At 32.9% G+C, this 16,323-nt stretch overlaps 1 protein-coding gene across 1 annotated transcript in view; it reads left to right on the top strand.

The window, feature by feature from the left end:
• The window catches only part of LOC115880552 (mitotic checkpoint serine/threonine-protein kinase BUB1 beta-like), a 110,351-nt gene that overhangs the window by 43,198 nt on the left and 50,830 nt on the right, over positions 1-16,323 (top strand). The window contains exons 9-11 of the mRNA XM_030897782.1: positions 6,295-6,458; positions 11,693-11,931; positions 11,992-12,137. Of these exons, the coding sequence (XP_030753642.1) occupies positions 6,295-6,458; positions 11,693-11,931; positions 11,992-12,137 (549 nt within the window). The remainder of the gene's footprint in view (positions 1-6,294; positions 6,459-11,692; positions 11,932-11,991; positions 12,138-16,323) is intronic.

Below are 16,323 nucleotides of genomic sequence, written 5' to 3'. Positions count from 1 at the left end.
ATAACTGAAGAGGCGGGGCCTTAGTATATCTTTTTGGTTAACTTTCCTGATAAACTAATTACTACCAGGTCGACAATACAAAAAGTTACTGCTGTTTGAAGCGAAACAGTCCGTAATAAGGAACTGGTAAACCCAGTAGATAGTAGACAATCACCAAAGGACTGAAGACAATTATGCCCTGATAGGGAACTGGATAATTTACTTCACGTGTGAGAAAATAAGAATATTAATATAAGAAGTATTAGAGAAAATGTTAAAAAACATGATAGCACAGTACTAAGAACTTTAAAAAAACATAAATATTATTCATTTAAATAACAAAATCAAGAAATGCTCGAAGGCGACGAAGAACGCAGTAGTACGCCGTATTTTTATATTGTATTTTTGGTGTTCATTACTTAAGCTAGTTCCAGTATAAGACCATTTCTTATTATCTTATTATTAAGAAAAAATAATTGGGTTTCTATTAAACGATACGTTTAGAATAGAAATCTTTTTCAAAAATATTTGCTAAATCAAAGTGGTACATTACTTAAATGCAAAAGCGTTTAATTTTAAATACAATTTATCTTGCTGTCTAAGGACGCTACTACTACGTTATATGCATATACATATATACTGATTATCGCCTATCCCTGCAATGTGTTGGAGTTGAAACCGAGTTAGAGACAACTAGATAACTGGTCCATGTATATTTCACATAAGTTCGTCTGTTAGGCAGATACTGGCGCAACAGTGCAACTCCAAAATTCCAAATATCGATTAGCTCTTACTCTGAGGATTAGCCAGTGAGGAAGATGCATATATTTTATTTTTCGCCAGAAACTGTTCAATTTATTAGAATAAATATGTATAAATGCAAAAAACGAACTTTTTTCTTGAAAGCAGTACCACAATTTTATAAAACGGGCCATTAAAATACTATGGATAACGCAAACGACGCCTCGCGAATTGAAACGATATTCTATTGGTCTGACGTCACCCGCCGTTCTCGTCGACGCACGATGGCCAGCAGCAGCCAGACGTTCCGTTTATGTACGTACTTAGGTGGCGTACTAAGGCATTTTTGTTGCTTTTAGCGTTGATTGAAGGAGCTTATTATGCTTTTTTGTGCAGTTATTATTTGTATGTGTTGTGCGTTCTGATAATTTTTTAAGTAATGGCAGATTCCGGGTTTGTAAAAGCACAATCAAATAACTTGCCAAAAGTCGATGCTTTTATGTTGGCTGCTTTTATAAATACAAATTCCCAATTTATTGGTGCTGAATTACGAGGAAAAAAACAGAGAGGTATATAACATTTATTCTTTGTAGTACTGAGGCATATTTAAGTATAAGTAGGTACCTACTGTTACGAACTTTTATATAGTTATGTTATAAACGTTAAATTAATGTTATAAACTTATTTTTCAGATCAGGTAGGAAGACGTATGGAGATAATGCTGTAGGTTATGTAGAAGTGAAAAGAGACAAAAATATTTGTTTAGTACGTGGAAAAATAACTCCAGAGCATAGCGTGAAAAAGATTTTTTTTTTTATATATTGACACCCCCTTACCCTTGTTATTTTTAAAGATTTTTTTTTACGAAATTATAGGAAATAAATTGTTTATCAGTAATGAAAATATTATACAAGGTGTCCCATAAGCAAACACCAAAATTAAGTTACTTTTTTAAGCGAAACACCGTATATATTTTTGGATTCTTCAGAAATTTCTAGATATTCTAGATATATTTCATGTATAATATCCTATACCTATCTTCAAATGTTTACGAAATATTGACAGTTGAAAAGCGAAAAATACCTACAATTTTCTGGACCACCTTTTTTGAGACACCCTGTATAACTAGAATTAATTTTAAAAGAGAGTATATGAAAAACCATGCAACTTTTTTATTTAATGTTTTCTTCTAAAACTTGCAGTTAAGGCTTATGTGGGTGTCAAAATATAATGAATAACCCTGTACATTCAAATTTCATATACCTATGTAAGACAATATACATAAATATATGAACTTATATCAAAATGATCTTCACAACAATAAATCGTAAAAATAGAGGATAATTTAACGTGTTTCTTTTCATCTCTTCTCATGGCCTTGGACCATTTTTCTCTCTTTTTGTTCATCTACTACTATTTATAAATATCACTAATTACTAATTATGTATTAATTAACACAAATAACTAAAATTTTGACTCGGATTCAACAGCGTTTAAAAGCAAACTGTGTATAATAAACACGCGTCTGGCTCCACTCAACCAAAAGAACGGCGGGTGACGTCACAGCGGCAAGGTGCGGTAGAGAGCATTTGCCCGGCCATTTAAATTAACAATATTTAATTATTTTATATTAGAGGCATTTCTTAACCGATATCAACGATTTTTTTTGTTCAATTTGTAATTATATGAACTATTTTTTAAAAACATGCATTTTCCTCATTGTCGAACGGGAGCGCAAACGAAAGCCGTACGAAGTTCGACGGAGCCGTACGAATGAACAGCTGGTGCTAGCGTCTAGTCTCTTATTGGTCTGGTTATCCGATCGATAATTCAAAATCCAGGCTTGCGCACTACGCTTGAGCACAGCTATCTGAACGACTTATGCAAAGTCCTTCAGAAGATTTATATACCCATTTCACCGGCTTGGCTTCACAGAATGCAGTTTGGAGTCAATATTCTTTAGTTAATATATATATGGTTATATGGTTGATTGAAAGAATTGGGAAGATACGCAACCTAATGGGAAAATTCGTGACAAGGCTGATTTGATTTCCACTTGCGTCTCAAGTGCTGTACAGTGGAGACACCAATCGTTCTGCAGCCAAAGCATAAGACACTTATTTTCTCTAATTCGGCCAGCGAAGGCATATCGAAGACGGTATGGAACTGAAAGCGACAGTGTTGCCATATGGAAATATGTAATATTGGTAATACGTTTGACGAAAATAATCTTTGGATGAAAAATCCGCGTTTATGTATTGAAAATTTATTTGTGTTAAACATAGAATAAACAACAAAAATAAAAAATCTTTTGTAGGTACTGAATATTTCGTATGATCGAAAAAAGTCGTTTAGTTTGCTTGGAAATTACTACTATTGACATTTACCATAATATTTTACATATGAAATAACAGCGATGTTTATTTCCAAGCCAACTCTGACGCCGATCATTGTTTAATCATATAATACTATACTAAATTGTTTAATAATAAATAATTGTATTATTAATGTACTGCACGTAAAATCCGTAAATCTACGGATTAATACGTAGTTCTGGCAACCACCTACGTTGCCGACTGAAAGCAGAACTACGGTACAGTATCCTTTATCCGCTGCGCTGTAAACGACATAAGCGCGCAGCGGCGCAGAACTAAAGTAAATCTCGCCATACATATTTCAATAATCGCCAGCTACATCTCGTGCCGGTTTTGTGCCACGAAATCGCCCATAAGGTTACGCATCTTCTTATTTCTTCAATCAACAGAAAGGCAGTTTTGTAATTTAAAATTTTTATCGGCTTGTCCAAAATCATTCTACTTTGCCATGCGTAATCAATCGTTATTGGCGGGTCAATCTTCCCGCATAAAACTGCTCACAAAGTAACCTGGGTTTCCCCAGACATGCGAACAGAAAATCAGATAGACCATATACTGATCTCAAAAAGATGGAGGAGCTCATTACTGGATGTCAGAAGCAGACGCGGGGCAGACATTGCAAGCGATCATTTTCTAGTGGTGGGTCAACTGAGAATTAAACTTTTAAAAAGATAGATAAAAATTTTGCAAAAGACCGAAATATAACATCGAACAGCTTAGAAAACCTAACGAACTCCAGAAATTTAAGAACAAGCTCAAACAACAAAGGAGAATATTAACGTAGCTTCGTGGAACGAGGCAGCAGACTTGTTTAAAACCGTTGCTGAAGCGACATTAGGCACAAAACGCATTAAAAGCAAAGAATGGCTTAGCGACGATACTTGGAACTTCATAGCTCAGATAAAACAAAGAATAAATACAACTTCAACTCACGAGACCAAAACTACTTTACAACAACAATATCAAGTATCGAGTAGAGCAGTTAAGAGATCAGCCAGAAAGGACAAACGAGCTTGGCATGAACAACTAGCAAACGAGGCACAAAAAGCCGCAGAACAACGCAATATGAGGGAACTGTACAAAATAACAAAACACCTGAGTGGACAACGTAGTAACTTCAATACAGTTATTAAAAGCAAAGGCGGCAGACCACTAACATCCTCTGAAGAACAGCTTGACAGATGGAAAGAACACTTCAGCAACCTGCTTGGACCAATAAGTGAACAAAATTTCAACAACGAGGAACCGAAGCCAACAATCGAAATGCCTATCAACTGCGACACGCCAACGAAAACAGAAATACAAAAGGCTATTAAAACACTTAAGAACAATAAAGCAGCCGGCCCCGATAGCGTCCCTGCAGACCTCCTCAAAGCAGATCCTAGCACAGCAGCAGACATACTGCATCCTCTAATTACAGGAGCTTGGGTATCTAACATCACCCCAGATGAATGGAAACAGGGTCTCATTATTAAACTCCCTAAAAAAGGAGATACCACTAACTGTGACAACTGGAGAGGTATTGTTTTAGTAAACACCATTCACAAGATAATATCCTCTATAGTTCATTTAAGGTTAAACTCCTATATAGAGCCTACTCTGAGAGAGAACCAAGCTGGTTTCCGACCGAACCACTCGTGCATTGACCATATTAAGACATTGCGCATTATCATAGAACAGTCAATAGAATTTAGGTCACCTTTACTCTTATTCATAGATTTCGTCAAAGCTTTTGGCAGTATCCCCCATGCGATGGTATGGAAAACTCTAAAAGAAAAAGGTGTTCCGGAAAAACTAATTAATATAATCAAGGAACTCTACAGAAACACAGAATGCAATGTGCTGCACAACGGTAGAACCAGCGACAGTTTTAACTTAGGAACAGGAGTAAAGCAGGGTTGCACTTATCGCCGCTTCTATTTAATATCGTGCTCGACAGCGTTTTGACTAAAGCCACAGCAAACATTAGGGGAGTACAATGGACTCTGACATCGCATCTGACGGATCTTGATTATGCTGATGATATCTGTCTCACAACGCAATCCTTCAAAGACATGGAAGTGATGCTCAGACGGCTAAAAACAGAAGCAGACAAAGTAGGATTAAGCATAAACGTCGACAAAACAAAGTCAATGCGCATTAACACAAATAACAACACTCCATTCAATGTAGGAATCAAACATGTCGAGAATGTAACAGAGTTTACTTATCTGGGAAGTATTGTAACAGCAAACGGTGGCGCAGACGCGTATATTGTTAGCAGGATCAGGAAGGCGCAGCGAGTTTTTGGACAAATAAAATCAGTTTGGACCTCCCTTCAACTCTCCATAAAAACAAAATTAAGAATATTTAATTCCAACGTCATACCAGTTTTATTATATGGGTGCGAGACATGGAGAGGGACAAAAATATCCATCAAGCGTCCACAGGTATTTATCAATCGCTGCTTGCGGAAAATACTTAAAATCTTTTGGCTAGACACCATACGTAACACCGACCTGCTTCATCTTACAAACCAACAAGAAGTAGGATTAAATCCGCAAAAGAAAATGGGGTTGGATAGTTCACACCTTGCGGAAACCTGATAGTAATATAGGGAGATCAGCGTTGGATCCCCAAGGAAAAAGAAAGCAAGGACGACCTGCTCAAACATGGAGACGTTCCATACTGGATGAGCTTCAACAAGTAGGGTCAACATGGAAGGAAGCAAAAACAACTGCCAAAAACAGAACCCGATGGAGAGCTTTCACTGAAGCCCTTTGCTCCGCGTATATATGCGTAATCAGCATATGCAGACCTTTAAAAAACTATTTACGATATGGCCGTAAAATAAACAGGGCCAATATTAAGAATAGTTCAAAATTTGCATAGGATTTCCTATATTTCCTATTATACTCGGTATAGGTAGTTTCATTGAAAATGAGCAGTTTGCAGCCATATCAGGTTGATACGGAAGTTCCGGAAAGTGGAAAATATTTATAAAAAAAGAAAGAGAGAAATCTAATTAAAGTCTCGTTGGCATCTGCGACCATTTAGCGACTTAAAAAGGAACGAATATCTGGAAATAAACTTTACTTGAAACATTCAATTTATGTCAAAATTATATCCTATAAAAATTTTAATGGACTAGTTGCGTGAAAATCTCAGTATAGATATTATTAATATTTATAATATTTTAATTTAGTTCAATTTTTTGCAGTGGTGCAGTACCACCTACTAAATGTATGGAGTTTGAAGATCCACAACCCCAAGCACCAAAAAATTGTTTTCGTCTTTCTTTTTCACCTGAGGAGAGATCTGGTCGTGGCATATTTGTTAATTATGAAGGTTCGCCTGAAATTCCACCTCAAGCACCACCAAAAGGTAAATCTCAATAAGTTTCAATGTAATTGATATTGAGTAATTATTTTATTCTTAAATTGTGTGTGTTTTTTATGACTTATAAAAGCAATTGTACAATGTGTAGTTATTTTAACACCATACGGATATACCGATTTGGCCATTTTAGAAGTGTGATCTGGATTTTAACTTGTAAGACAGTGATGTAGGCAGTTTAATGGAAATTCAAATGTATTAAATAGAGATAGAAATTGGGTTGGTACATTTCTTCTATGTCGGTTTTTGCATCAAAAGTTCAAACCGTACGAGTAGGCGTTTATGGAAAATGTTGCATCTAGGGTTGGAACCAATGACATCGAAATAAATTAGACCCGGCGACTTACATTTTGGCGAAATCCATCATTGCCTTAGAAAATTGCATGTATGCCAAATTTCCACTACCGGCCGCATTTAAAATGAAATCTTACCTACGTATACGTACGGGGATAGCTAACCCACATTGTAAACCAGGAATTCCATAATTCCAAATATAGATTACGTCGTAGAATATTTTAAACCGATAATAATTAAAGGTAGTAAAGTTAATAAGTAAAGGTTTAAATCTTCTGTAATTATAATTTTTAGAAATTAAGAAATTTAACATAAAACAATCGACAACGTCGCAACGCCAGCTGATGCCGAAAACGTACGCATTTTACTATCTTCACTCCTAAATTTAGGCAGCCAACAAAACATCCAGTTCGAATTCGTTCATAAATTGCTCTACGGCGTTGCCAATGTGTTGTAGTTTTTCGAAATGTTTTACGAGGTGATTTCCAGATATTTTAGTGTTTTGTGGTATTGTTTTTAGTGATTTTATTGATAAACAATAAGACAATGGTGCGAACTTGCTTAATTTGCAAAAATAGAGACGATTTAAACCTAGAAGTTTCATTTCGAAGGTGAGTAAGGCTATGTTACATCAGTGCGGTGCCGAAAGGTAAAATAGAGAAAAATCTTTGGAAATATGTATTAGTAAATCACACAGTTTTGGAATGTACCGTTATAAGTAATGAATTACATTAAGTTAGTTTCGTCACGTTTGGTTTTATTGAATATTTTGCTCATAATTTTTAATTATTAAAACCAAGTATACAAATACCAAGTATACAAATGCGATTAATTTGTTGAAAAGATATATAAAAAAATTAAAGATGCCACAATTACGAAAAATGTTCATAAGCGAAATACCATATGATCGAGAAAAAAAAACGGCGTCAGCGATGGCTATGAAATGAAGATCGCTGTCATTTTATATGTAAAATTATATGGGGAATGTCATCGATGTGCATTTCTAAGCCAACTGGAGGCCTTTTTTTCTATCATACTGATTGTTATTAGGATTTTTAGTTGTTAAAGATGATTTTTTAAGTGTAAAATCAAAATAGATTTATATAATGATTGAAAAAAAGTTAAGGGAAGAGTACGTTGGATATTACATACTAAATACCGAATGATCGAAAAAAAAACGGTATCGAAGACTGCTGGGAATAACAATCGAATATAATTTTCGAGATGTCTATTTCTAGATGTCATTTATTAAAAATTGACATAAAGCTTGTCAAAAACTAATACTAATTATAGAAAAATTATAAAAGGATAGAACGTTTCCAGAAACACAAACCGATATCCAAAAAAAAATTCAATTTATACTACACCATTTAAAAATCAAATACAACCTTAAGGCCTACTACTGCCAGTAAGTGCCATTAAAAAATAAACAAGAGTAGGGGTCATGATATATCACCTCGCCAAAATTATCACTGATTGTCATTTTTTACGCCGTTTCTTTTTTCGATGGTATAATGTTTGTGGTAATAGAGCAATTTTTTTTTGTTTTGTTTATTAATGCTATAAAAAATTATATAGTTTAAAAGATGAATGCATCTTTGTTTGATATGTTTTATAAAGCATTACTTATTTTTTGTTTGGTAATTTCTAATGAAAAGTTAATTATTTATTCAGTACAAGGTCCCGATTATCCGCGAAGAAACTGTTCCAGAAATAAGTAAATATTTCAGAAATTTTCTTTTGTTTAACAAAGATCTTTATTATTGTTGCTATATAGTAATATTTTTATACCTAATATAAAATTGTAATTAGTCACGACAGTTTTTAAATATTTTCATTTTCCACCGTTGCTTCAAGCAAAATAATAACCATTAATTCACATAAATGTTTTATAAAAGTCGTCGTCGGCTCGTATTCATTGAATGCTTGATGGATTATATTACTACTGGAGCAATTTACAGACTTTATACTATGGAAATGTGCATATCATAATATTTCAATTAGTTATTTTCAATTTATTGGAGTACAGAAGTAGTCATTTTCAAAATTTGAAGAGCCATCGAGCACAACAATATATCGTATCCAAAAATCATACCGTATGGTCGAATAAAAACGGCGTCAACGATGGCTACGAAATGAAGATCGCTGTCATTTTATATGTAAAATTATATGGGAAATGTCATCGATCGTCATTTCCAAGCCAACTGAACGCCGCTTTTTTTCCCGGTATTTACGCGGATATAATATTAAATTATATATTACAATCAAAGTAACTACACCCATGACACACTTTCTCAAGATCTCTGAACAGCATTGCCATTCTCACGGGAATCCTTCATGACTGCGATCAGCCCGTCTTGTTCCCACTCGCATAGAGCAAGAAACGAATATCTGATTCTGATCTTTTCCTTTTTATGAATGAAATGCCGGGTCTACTTTATTTAGAGGTCATTGGTTGGAACCTTATTTTTCACAATTAGTTACTTTTTTTACTACAGATGTAATAGATTATATTTAGCTTATTGCCGTACCTATAGTCCGATTTCAACTGTCAGACTTGAGTCGAACTTAGCCAAACTATACTCAAGACACGCGATTCCGTCTCTACGCATGCGCAGTTTGCCGCTTTCTTGATCAAGTCTCCTCTGTAGTACGCATTTTTCATCTAAGACCGTGCTCAAGCCTGAGGTCGGCTCAAGTACCGACTATATAGGTATGGCAATATTATTATCGGCAGTACGGCAATTAATATTATCTTCATTTCAGTAGTATACAGGAAAGTTTTTAAAATAGTTGATGTTTTTTCTACACAAATTTTCCTACAAACGTAAAAACCGGCTTTTGATTTTGTCTCTCTGTCTGTCAACCGGTCATTTATATTATTCTTTGTCTTGCACGTTAAGCCTAGTTTATGCACTTGCGAATTACGAATTGCGAAACGCGTTCTGTTCGCCTTGCAATTGGTCGCCTTCAAGGTTTCCCTTGAAGGCGACTAATCGAATGGCGACCTAACCAAATCATAACACAAACAGAACCCATTTCGCAATTCGTATATCTAGGCTTTAAAATCCAGACTACGGTTCTAAAATGACCAAATCAGTATGTATGTAATTGACTTTCATTTTAAACAACTGGTCAGACACATGAGAAAAAAGCGGCAAATTACTTTTACTGTAATTAGAAGTGAAAAGTGAAAATATTATAATAGAGAAATATTGATGAGTTAAAAAAACGGGAAAAGGAACTTTGAAGCAATTTATTGGCGGTAAAAAACTACAGATTTTACTCATTTTGGTAGGAGTTCTTTTTGGTTTCAAATCATCTAGTCAGTATAAAGGATAACGTGGACGAAATAAGATAAGATCTCTAACCTACCTATAATTCTGAAAATTGATGCTGAAAAAAAAAGTCAAAATAACTTAGAACATCAAGTATCGCCCTACATAAATGCAGTACAACTGTCGCATCCACTTAGTGTAATTGTCCGTTTTATGAAGTGGATAACCACTTCACGAACTGGTTAGGTTAGGTTCGCGAACTGGTTGGTTTCAGTTCGCGAAGTGGATATCCATTTCATGAAACGGACAATTACACTAAGTGGGTGCGACACAACTATTTTTTGTTTCAAAAAATTTGGCATTCGAACGTTTCAGGAGGTATACATATATTTCTCTTTCCGTCGTCAGAAGCAAAAATAAACAAAAAGAAATTGTTTTTAGCTTGCAGAAAAATGATATTAAAAATGCCAATTTTCTCGTAAATTTTTCTAATTGAGTAGGTTGAAAATATAAACACTGTATTATTCAACGGATTTGCTCTATATCATTTTGTCTGTTATAAAGAATGTGGTGGGCTGAGGTTCAACATTTTAATATTCAAATTGCTATTTTTGCCCTATTGCTGGAGTCATATACTGTAGCATAATAAATACACACATGGCCAAAATTATTGCATATATATCGTTTAAAAATATACGGAAGGAAATTTAAAGAATTTTTTTTATACATAGCTTTGATAATCTGTAATAAACATTTTTTTTGTTAAAATGGATATGGTAAAAAATGTTTATCGTTCAGACCCAATTTTATTACAAATTCTTGCACATTTCGATTTGTGAAGATTTCAATTTGTCGCATTCTTGCACATTTCGATTCTTCAGAAGAAATTTGACCATTGTTTTAGCCTTAAAATGCCTAAAATATAGACTATTAGTTGTGAGAAATAATTAAAATTGTTTTCAATATTTTCTGTTTAAAATGAAATTTGTTTTTGTTTATTTTCACTCATTATGAAATAAGACTATAATAACAGCCTAGTTGCACTTAGATTTTTAATTTTATATTAGTTAGTCGTGTAGTAAGCCAATATGTCCAAAAATATAAAAAGAATCATATTAGGTCCAAAATAAAATAAAAATATCGTTATATGCAATAATTTTGGCCATGTGCATATATATGTGTTCACTGGATTTGTTTCGAAATTTTCAAATAATGCTGATTCTCTTAAAAAATGAATAGTTTACTATGACTTATCTCGCAATATATTTTGTAGTTATGAAGAGCATTGAATAGCAGTAGCGTGCAGTGCAAATCAAAGTAGGGTAGGCAAAATTCACAAAATAAGAATAGCATATGTAATTAAGTACTTAGTCTTTTAAGTTTTTACAAAAAGTGAAACAGAAAGGAACAAGTTCCAAACGAAGTGTTTTATTGCTTCAGTTCCAACTCGTACAGAAATAGAAACTCAACCGCTGGAACCACGGCCACTGTATTTTTTCTGTGTGGTTAGGTTGTTAAGTAAAGATTGTAAAGTACTTTATAGTAAAATTTAAAAAGCTAAGGTAGCAGGCAATATTCCAATGAAACCATGTCATAGAAAATATAAAACATAAACCATACCCATTAAGAAGAAATATATCACTATTTTAGGAAATGCCATGAGGACTGCTTTTCGAGTTTTAAATGCCGACGAAGTGGAAACGGGGTCTCGGGGCGGCATGGACGGAGCTATGGCTGCTCAACCAGCTGATGGAGCAAGGCCAATGGTACATCTACCATTTTCAGACAGCAGCTCTTCTTCCTGTGACGATAATGACGTGCCTGGTTTTAATCCATTGGAATTGTCTTGTACCACGCAACAATTTAACTTTAATTTAAATGCCATGCAGGTATGATTTAATAAAAGTTTTTGCTTATATTGAAATAATAAAACTTGTGGAATATATTAGGTAAGCACGCCACAAAATAAGATTCATATAAGTGAAGTAAGCAATGAGCAAGATCTACATAGCACTAAGAAAAGACTATTTAGTGACAATAAATTACATGAGGACAAAGCGCTAAGTACTATATTAGAAGAAAAAAGTGGATGTATGTAAGTAAAATTGTTTAGTTTGTTTATTTTTGTCAAATATTATACCGTGTTTACTCCATTGACAGGGTGTGGCAAAGGTTTGAAACAGATGGAATAACTATTTATTATCAGGTAATCGAAAAAGGGTTTATGTTAATTCTCTATAAACTCCTTTTCGATTATTTAGCATGACCAATAACAAAAAAACACATTTTGTATATATATATGCCGTGCAACAGCTGTCATGGCAATTGTTAACAGGAAGTTCTTCATTCATCAATTAGATTTTAACTACATTTTCGAATTTTGTAAACTATACAGAGATTTATTTATTTTAAAATTAATACTTTTCTCGTGTGAACGGCTAAAAAATGGAAACTTAAAAATTAATTCCTAATGTAGCAATTTTTCTGTACTGATGCATAAAATACTAGGTTTTATTACCGGGTGTAATAAAATAAACCTCAAATTGTCTGTAATGCACTTTATTTACTCAGTGAAGTTGTAAAAAAGATTAATTAAATATTGAGTTTAGGCGTCTCTATACCAAGTCGTGTGAGTCGTTTTCTGGATATACGTTGAGCACATTTTGACAGCATGGCAATTTCTGAGGTATTTACTAGTCAAATGTGGATAAAATGATGAAAAATGTCAATGTTATATGAATTTCATAACTTATTGAGTTATGTCAACCTATTTTTCTATGGATATGTCATTCTTATTATACGGGGTTATTCACCACATACGACACGGAGAATAATAAAATTGTAGCTAAACGATTAGATTTTTACAAATTGTAAGTTTTGGGTTCGTTGAAGGACTATTAGAGCTACAATTTAAAAATATTTTTACAAGATACAGAGTGTCCCAAATAAATAAAAAATATCAAAGTTGTTTTTTTTTAAATGGAACACCCTGTATATTATTGTGTTTTTAGTTTCTACGATTAAAATAAAGGTAAATTTGATTAAGGTTTATTACACTTAAACCTTACCGGTTTTGAAATATTTTCAATTTTGTAAAATCGCAATATAAATTTTAAGGCTTCGTTTCTCCGAGGGTATCAAAGTTTTTAATACTAAATATTTACTGAAATTTATTTATTGATCAGTTATTGTGTTGCAATAATAAAAATTATACTACCTTATACGGAGTGTCTAAAAATTTATTTTAAATAATTACTAGCTTTAAACGGCAATAACTTGTTTAATTTAAATAAAATACCCTATATATTTTATGAGAATCAGATGCACAATTTAATTGTCTATCAAATTCTATTATACCACTTTTTACCTATCCCTTCAAGTTTTCGTAGAAAATGCATTTTCTTATAATTTAGACCTCATTTATCAATATACCCATGGAATATTGACATTTTAGATTGTTTTTAAAACAACAAATTACAAAATGTACAGGCTAGTAATATTATCGTTTTTAGTAAAACGATGATATTACTAGCCCATTTGTGTGCAAAAAGAAAACTATTTAAATCTTTATAAAAGAGTATACCATTAATTAAATATACCACCAGTATTTCCGCCCAAATACTAAGTAATTACGTACTTAATTGTGTTCGTTAATAAATTATTCTAAATAAATGTGGATTTGAATCAGAAATCAATATCCGGAATCAATCCGGAACACCAATAATAAGTTATGAAAATGAACGTCTCTGTTGTTATAAATAAGCATTTGTTAAAAAATGAAATATAATTTTTATAGTGTTAGTTTTTTACCACACTGTCTAATACACATAAATAATTCAGTTTTTTAGTATTTGGAGCAATTATTATTAATCAACGCAAACAGTCAATTAATGTAGTTTGTATACTGGAATCATATTAATTGGTCCTCTTTAACAATTATTTAAACAGTTATTTTTATTTTTTAATGAAATAAACGAACTATATTGACAATATTAGTATCTGTACATCTTTAAAAATAATCTAAAATGTCAGTATTCCATGGGTATATTGATAATTGAGTTCTAAATTATAAGAAAATGCATTTTCTACGGAAGTTTGAAGAGATGGGTAAAAAATGGCATAATACAATTTGATAGACAATTGAATTGTGCACCTGATTCTTATAAAATATACAGTGTTCCATTTAAATTAAACAAATTATTGCCGTTTAAAGCTAATCATTATTTAAAATAAATATTTAGACACTCTGTATAAGATGGTAAAATGTTTATTATTGCAACACAATAACCGATCAATAAATAAACTTTAGTAAATATTTAGTATTAAAAACTTTGATACACTCGGAGAAATGAAGCCTTAGAATTTATACTGCAATTTCACAGAATTGGAAATATTTCAAAAACGGTAAGGTTTAAGTGTAATAAACCTTAATCAAATTTACCTTTATTTTAATCGTAAAAATTAAAAATGTAATAATATACAGGGTGTTCCATTTAAAAAAATACAACTTTGATATTTTTTATTTATTTGGGACACTCTGTAACTTGTAAAAATATTTTTAAATTGTAGCTCTAATAGTCCTTCAACGAACCCAAAATTTACAATTTGTAAAAATCTAATCGTTTAGCTACAATATTCCGTGTCGTATGTGGTGAACAACCCTGTAGAAGGGAAATGTTGAAGACGCTTCTCAGCATTTTCGATGTTTTGAACAATATTAAATATTGTTCAAAACATCGAAAATTTGGCAGTTATAAATTTTATAACTGCCAAGTTGTAAATTATCATTACTTATTGAGGAATTTATAGAAGAAGTAGTAATTTTCACCAAAGAGCAAAAGAACGCACAAAATCACAATTTTTTCTATTTTTACTGACAGTTATATCTTTTCTGGTTAGTTCGACAAGCAAAACGATACTTTAAGGTAGTAACGATCCAATCGGTAAAGACGCTAAGCGCGTCAAATGAGAATACAAAAATTGGTATTCAAGTGCGAGCTAAGCGAAAATTTACGTCATATGCTCTAAACGTCTAAAAGTGCTTAACGTTTTCTAAGTTACAAAATTCAGACCCTGAGAGGCGAGATAGCAGTCAATCAATATTGCTTTCACGTAGAAATGATTTTATTATGTACCTACCGCCAGTACAATCTGCTGGATTGTGTACTACATTGAAGTTTTTATCTTCTTTTGTCAAAATGTGTAAAACTTTGCAACATAACAATATTGTTATATTAAACTAATTGCCGCTTTAAGGTATTTTTACCGAATTATACAGGGTATACCTTAATGATTTGTTAATATTTAAGGGAACGATTCTTGTATTGGACCTATTTTAAGAAAAAAACTTCATATCTTCATATGAATATATGTCCTAAACATCTTAACTTTTGAGATACAGGGTGGTAAAATTTTCTAAAAAAATATCTTTTTCTCCTAATAATTCTGAGCTTGTTATAATTATCTTTATGAAATTTCATACACCTTTTTTATGTATGAAACTGATTAACTGAAACTTAATTTCCATCCAGCCCAGGCAAAAACCATTTCCACACTCACCGCCTCAGATTTTTAGCGAAAAAATTACCTTTATTTTTTTAAGCAAAACCAACTATGCGTCCGACCAAAAAAAATCAGGAGATGAAAATTGCTTAGAAATAAATGAGGATTTTGAAAATAATTTTAGAGAAGTCAGTGGCGTACCATTTTTTTCTTCAAAAATATTCAATTTAATATCCGTATGGACGCCCCTGGTACATCAAAATAGGGCATTTTGATGCATAGAAAACGCGTAGCAAATTTCATAAATATATCTACACCCACCGGAAAAAAAAACCGGCCACTAAAAACTAGTCCCAATTTCAAAGTTGGATTTCTCGCGAACCCTCATTAGGTTTTGATGATTTTTTTTAATTGTAAATTAATTATTTTCTAACGAATGCTACGTCAGAAATTTTTATTCCGAATTTATTTTGAGCATATACAGGGCACAACAATAAGACGAAGTTTTTTGCCCGAACTTTGTAACACCCTGTAGGGTGCAGCAGCGGTAGTATGCTAAATCAAGTCACATTGTAGCCCCATCTTTTGTGAGCATTTTGTTTTTTTAATCACGACATTATCTCTGTTTGTATTGGAGATAAATAGGATCCTATATCTCCTACGCGGAGCAAAGGGCTTCAGTGAAAGCTCTCCATCGGGTTCTGTTTTTGGCAGTTGTTTTTGCTTCCTTCCATGTTGACCCTACTTGTTGAAGCTCATCCAGTATGGAACGTCTCCAT

The sequence above is a fragment of the Sitophilus oryzae genome, unplaced genomic scaffold (genome assembly GCF_002938485.1).
Source record: "Sitophilus oryzae breed Bouriz unplaced genomic scaffold, Soryzae_2.0 scaffold_1625_pilon_pilon, whole genome shotgun sequence".
Taxonomy (NCBI): domain Eukaryota; kingdom Metazoa; phylum Arthropoda; class Insecta; order Coleoptera; family Curculionidae; genus Sitophilus; species Sitophilus oryzae.
This window is presented reverse-complemented; position numbering and strand designations above follow the sequence as displayed.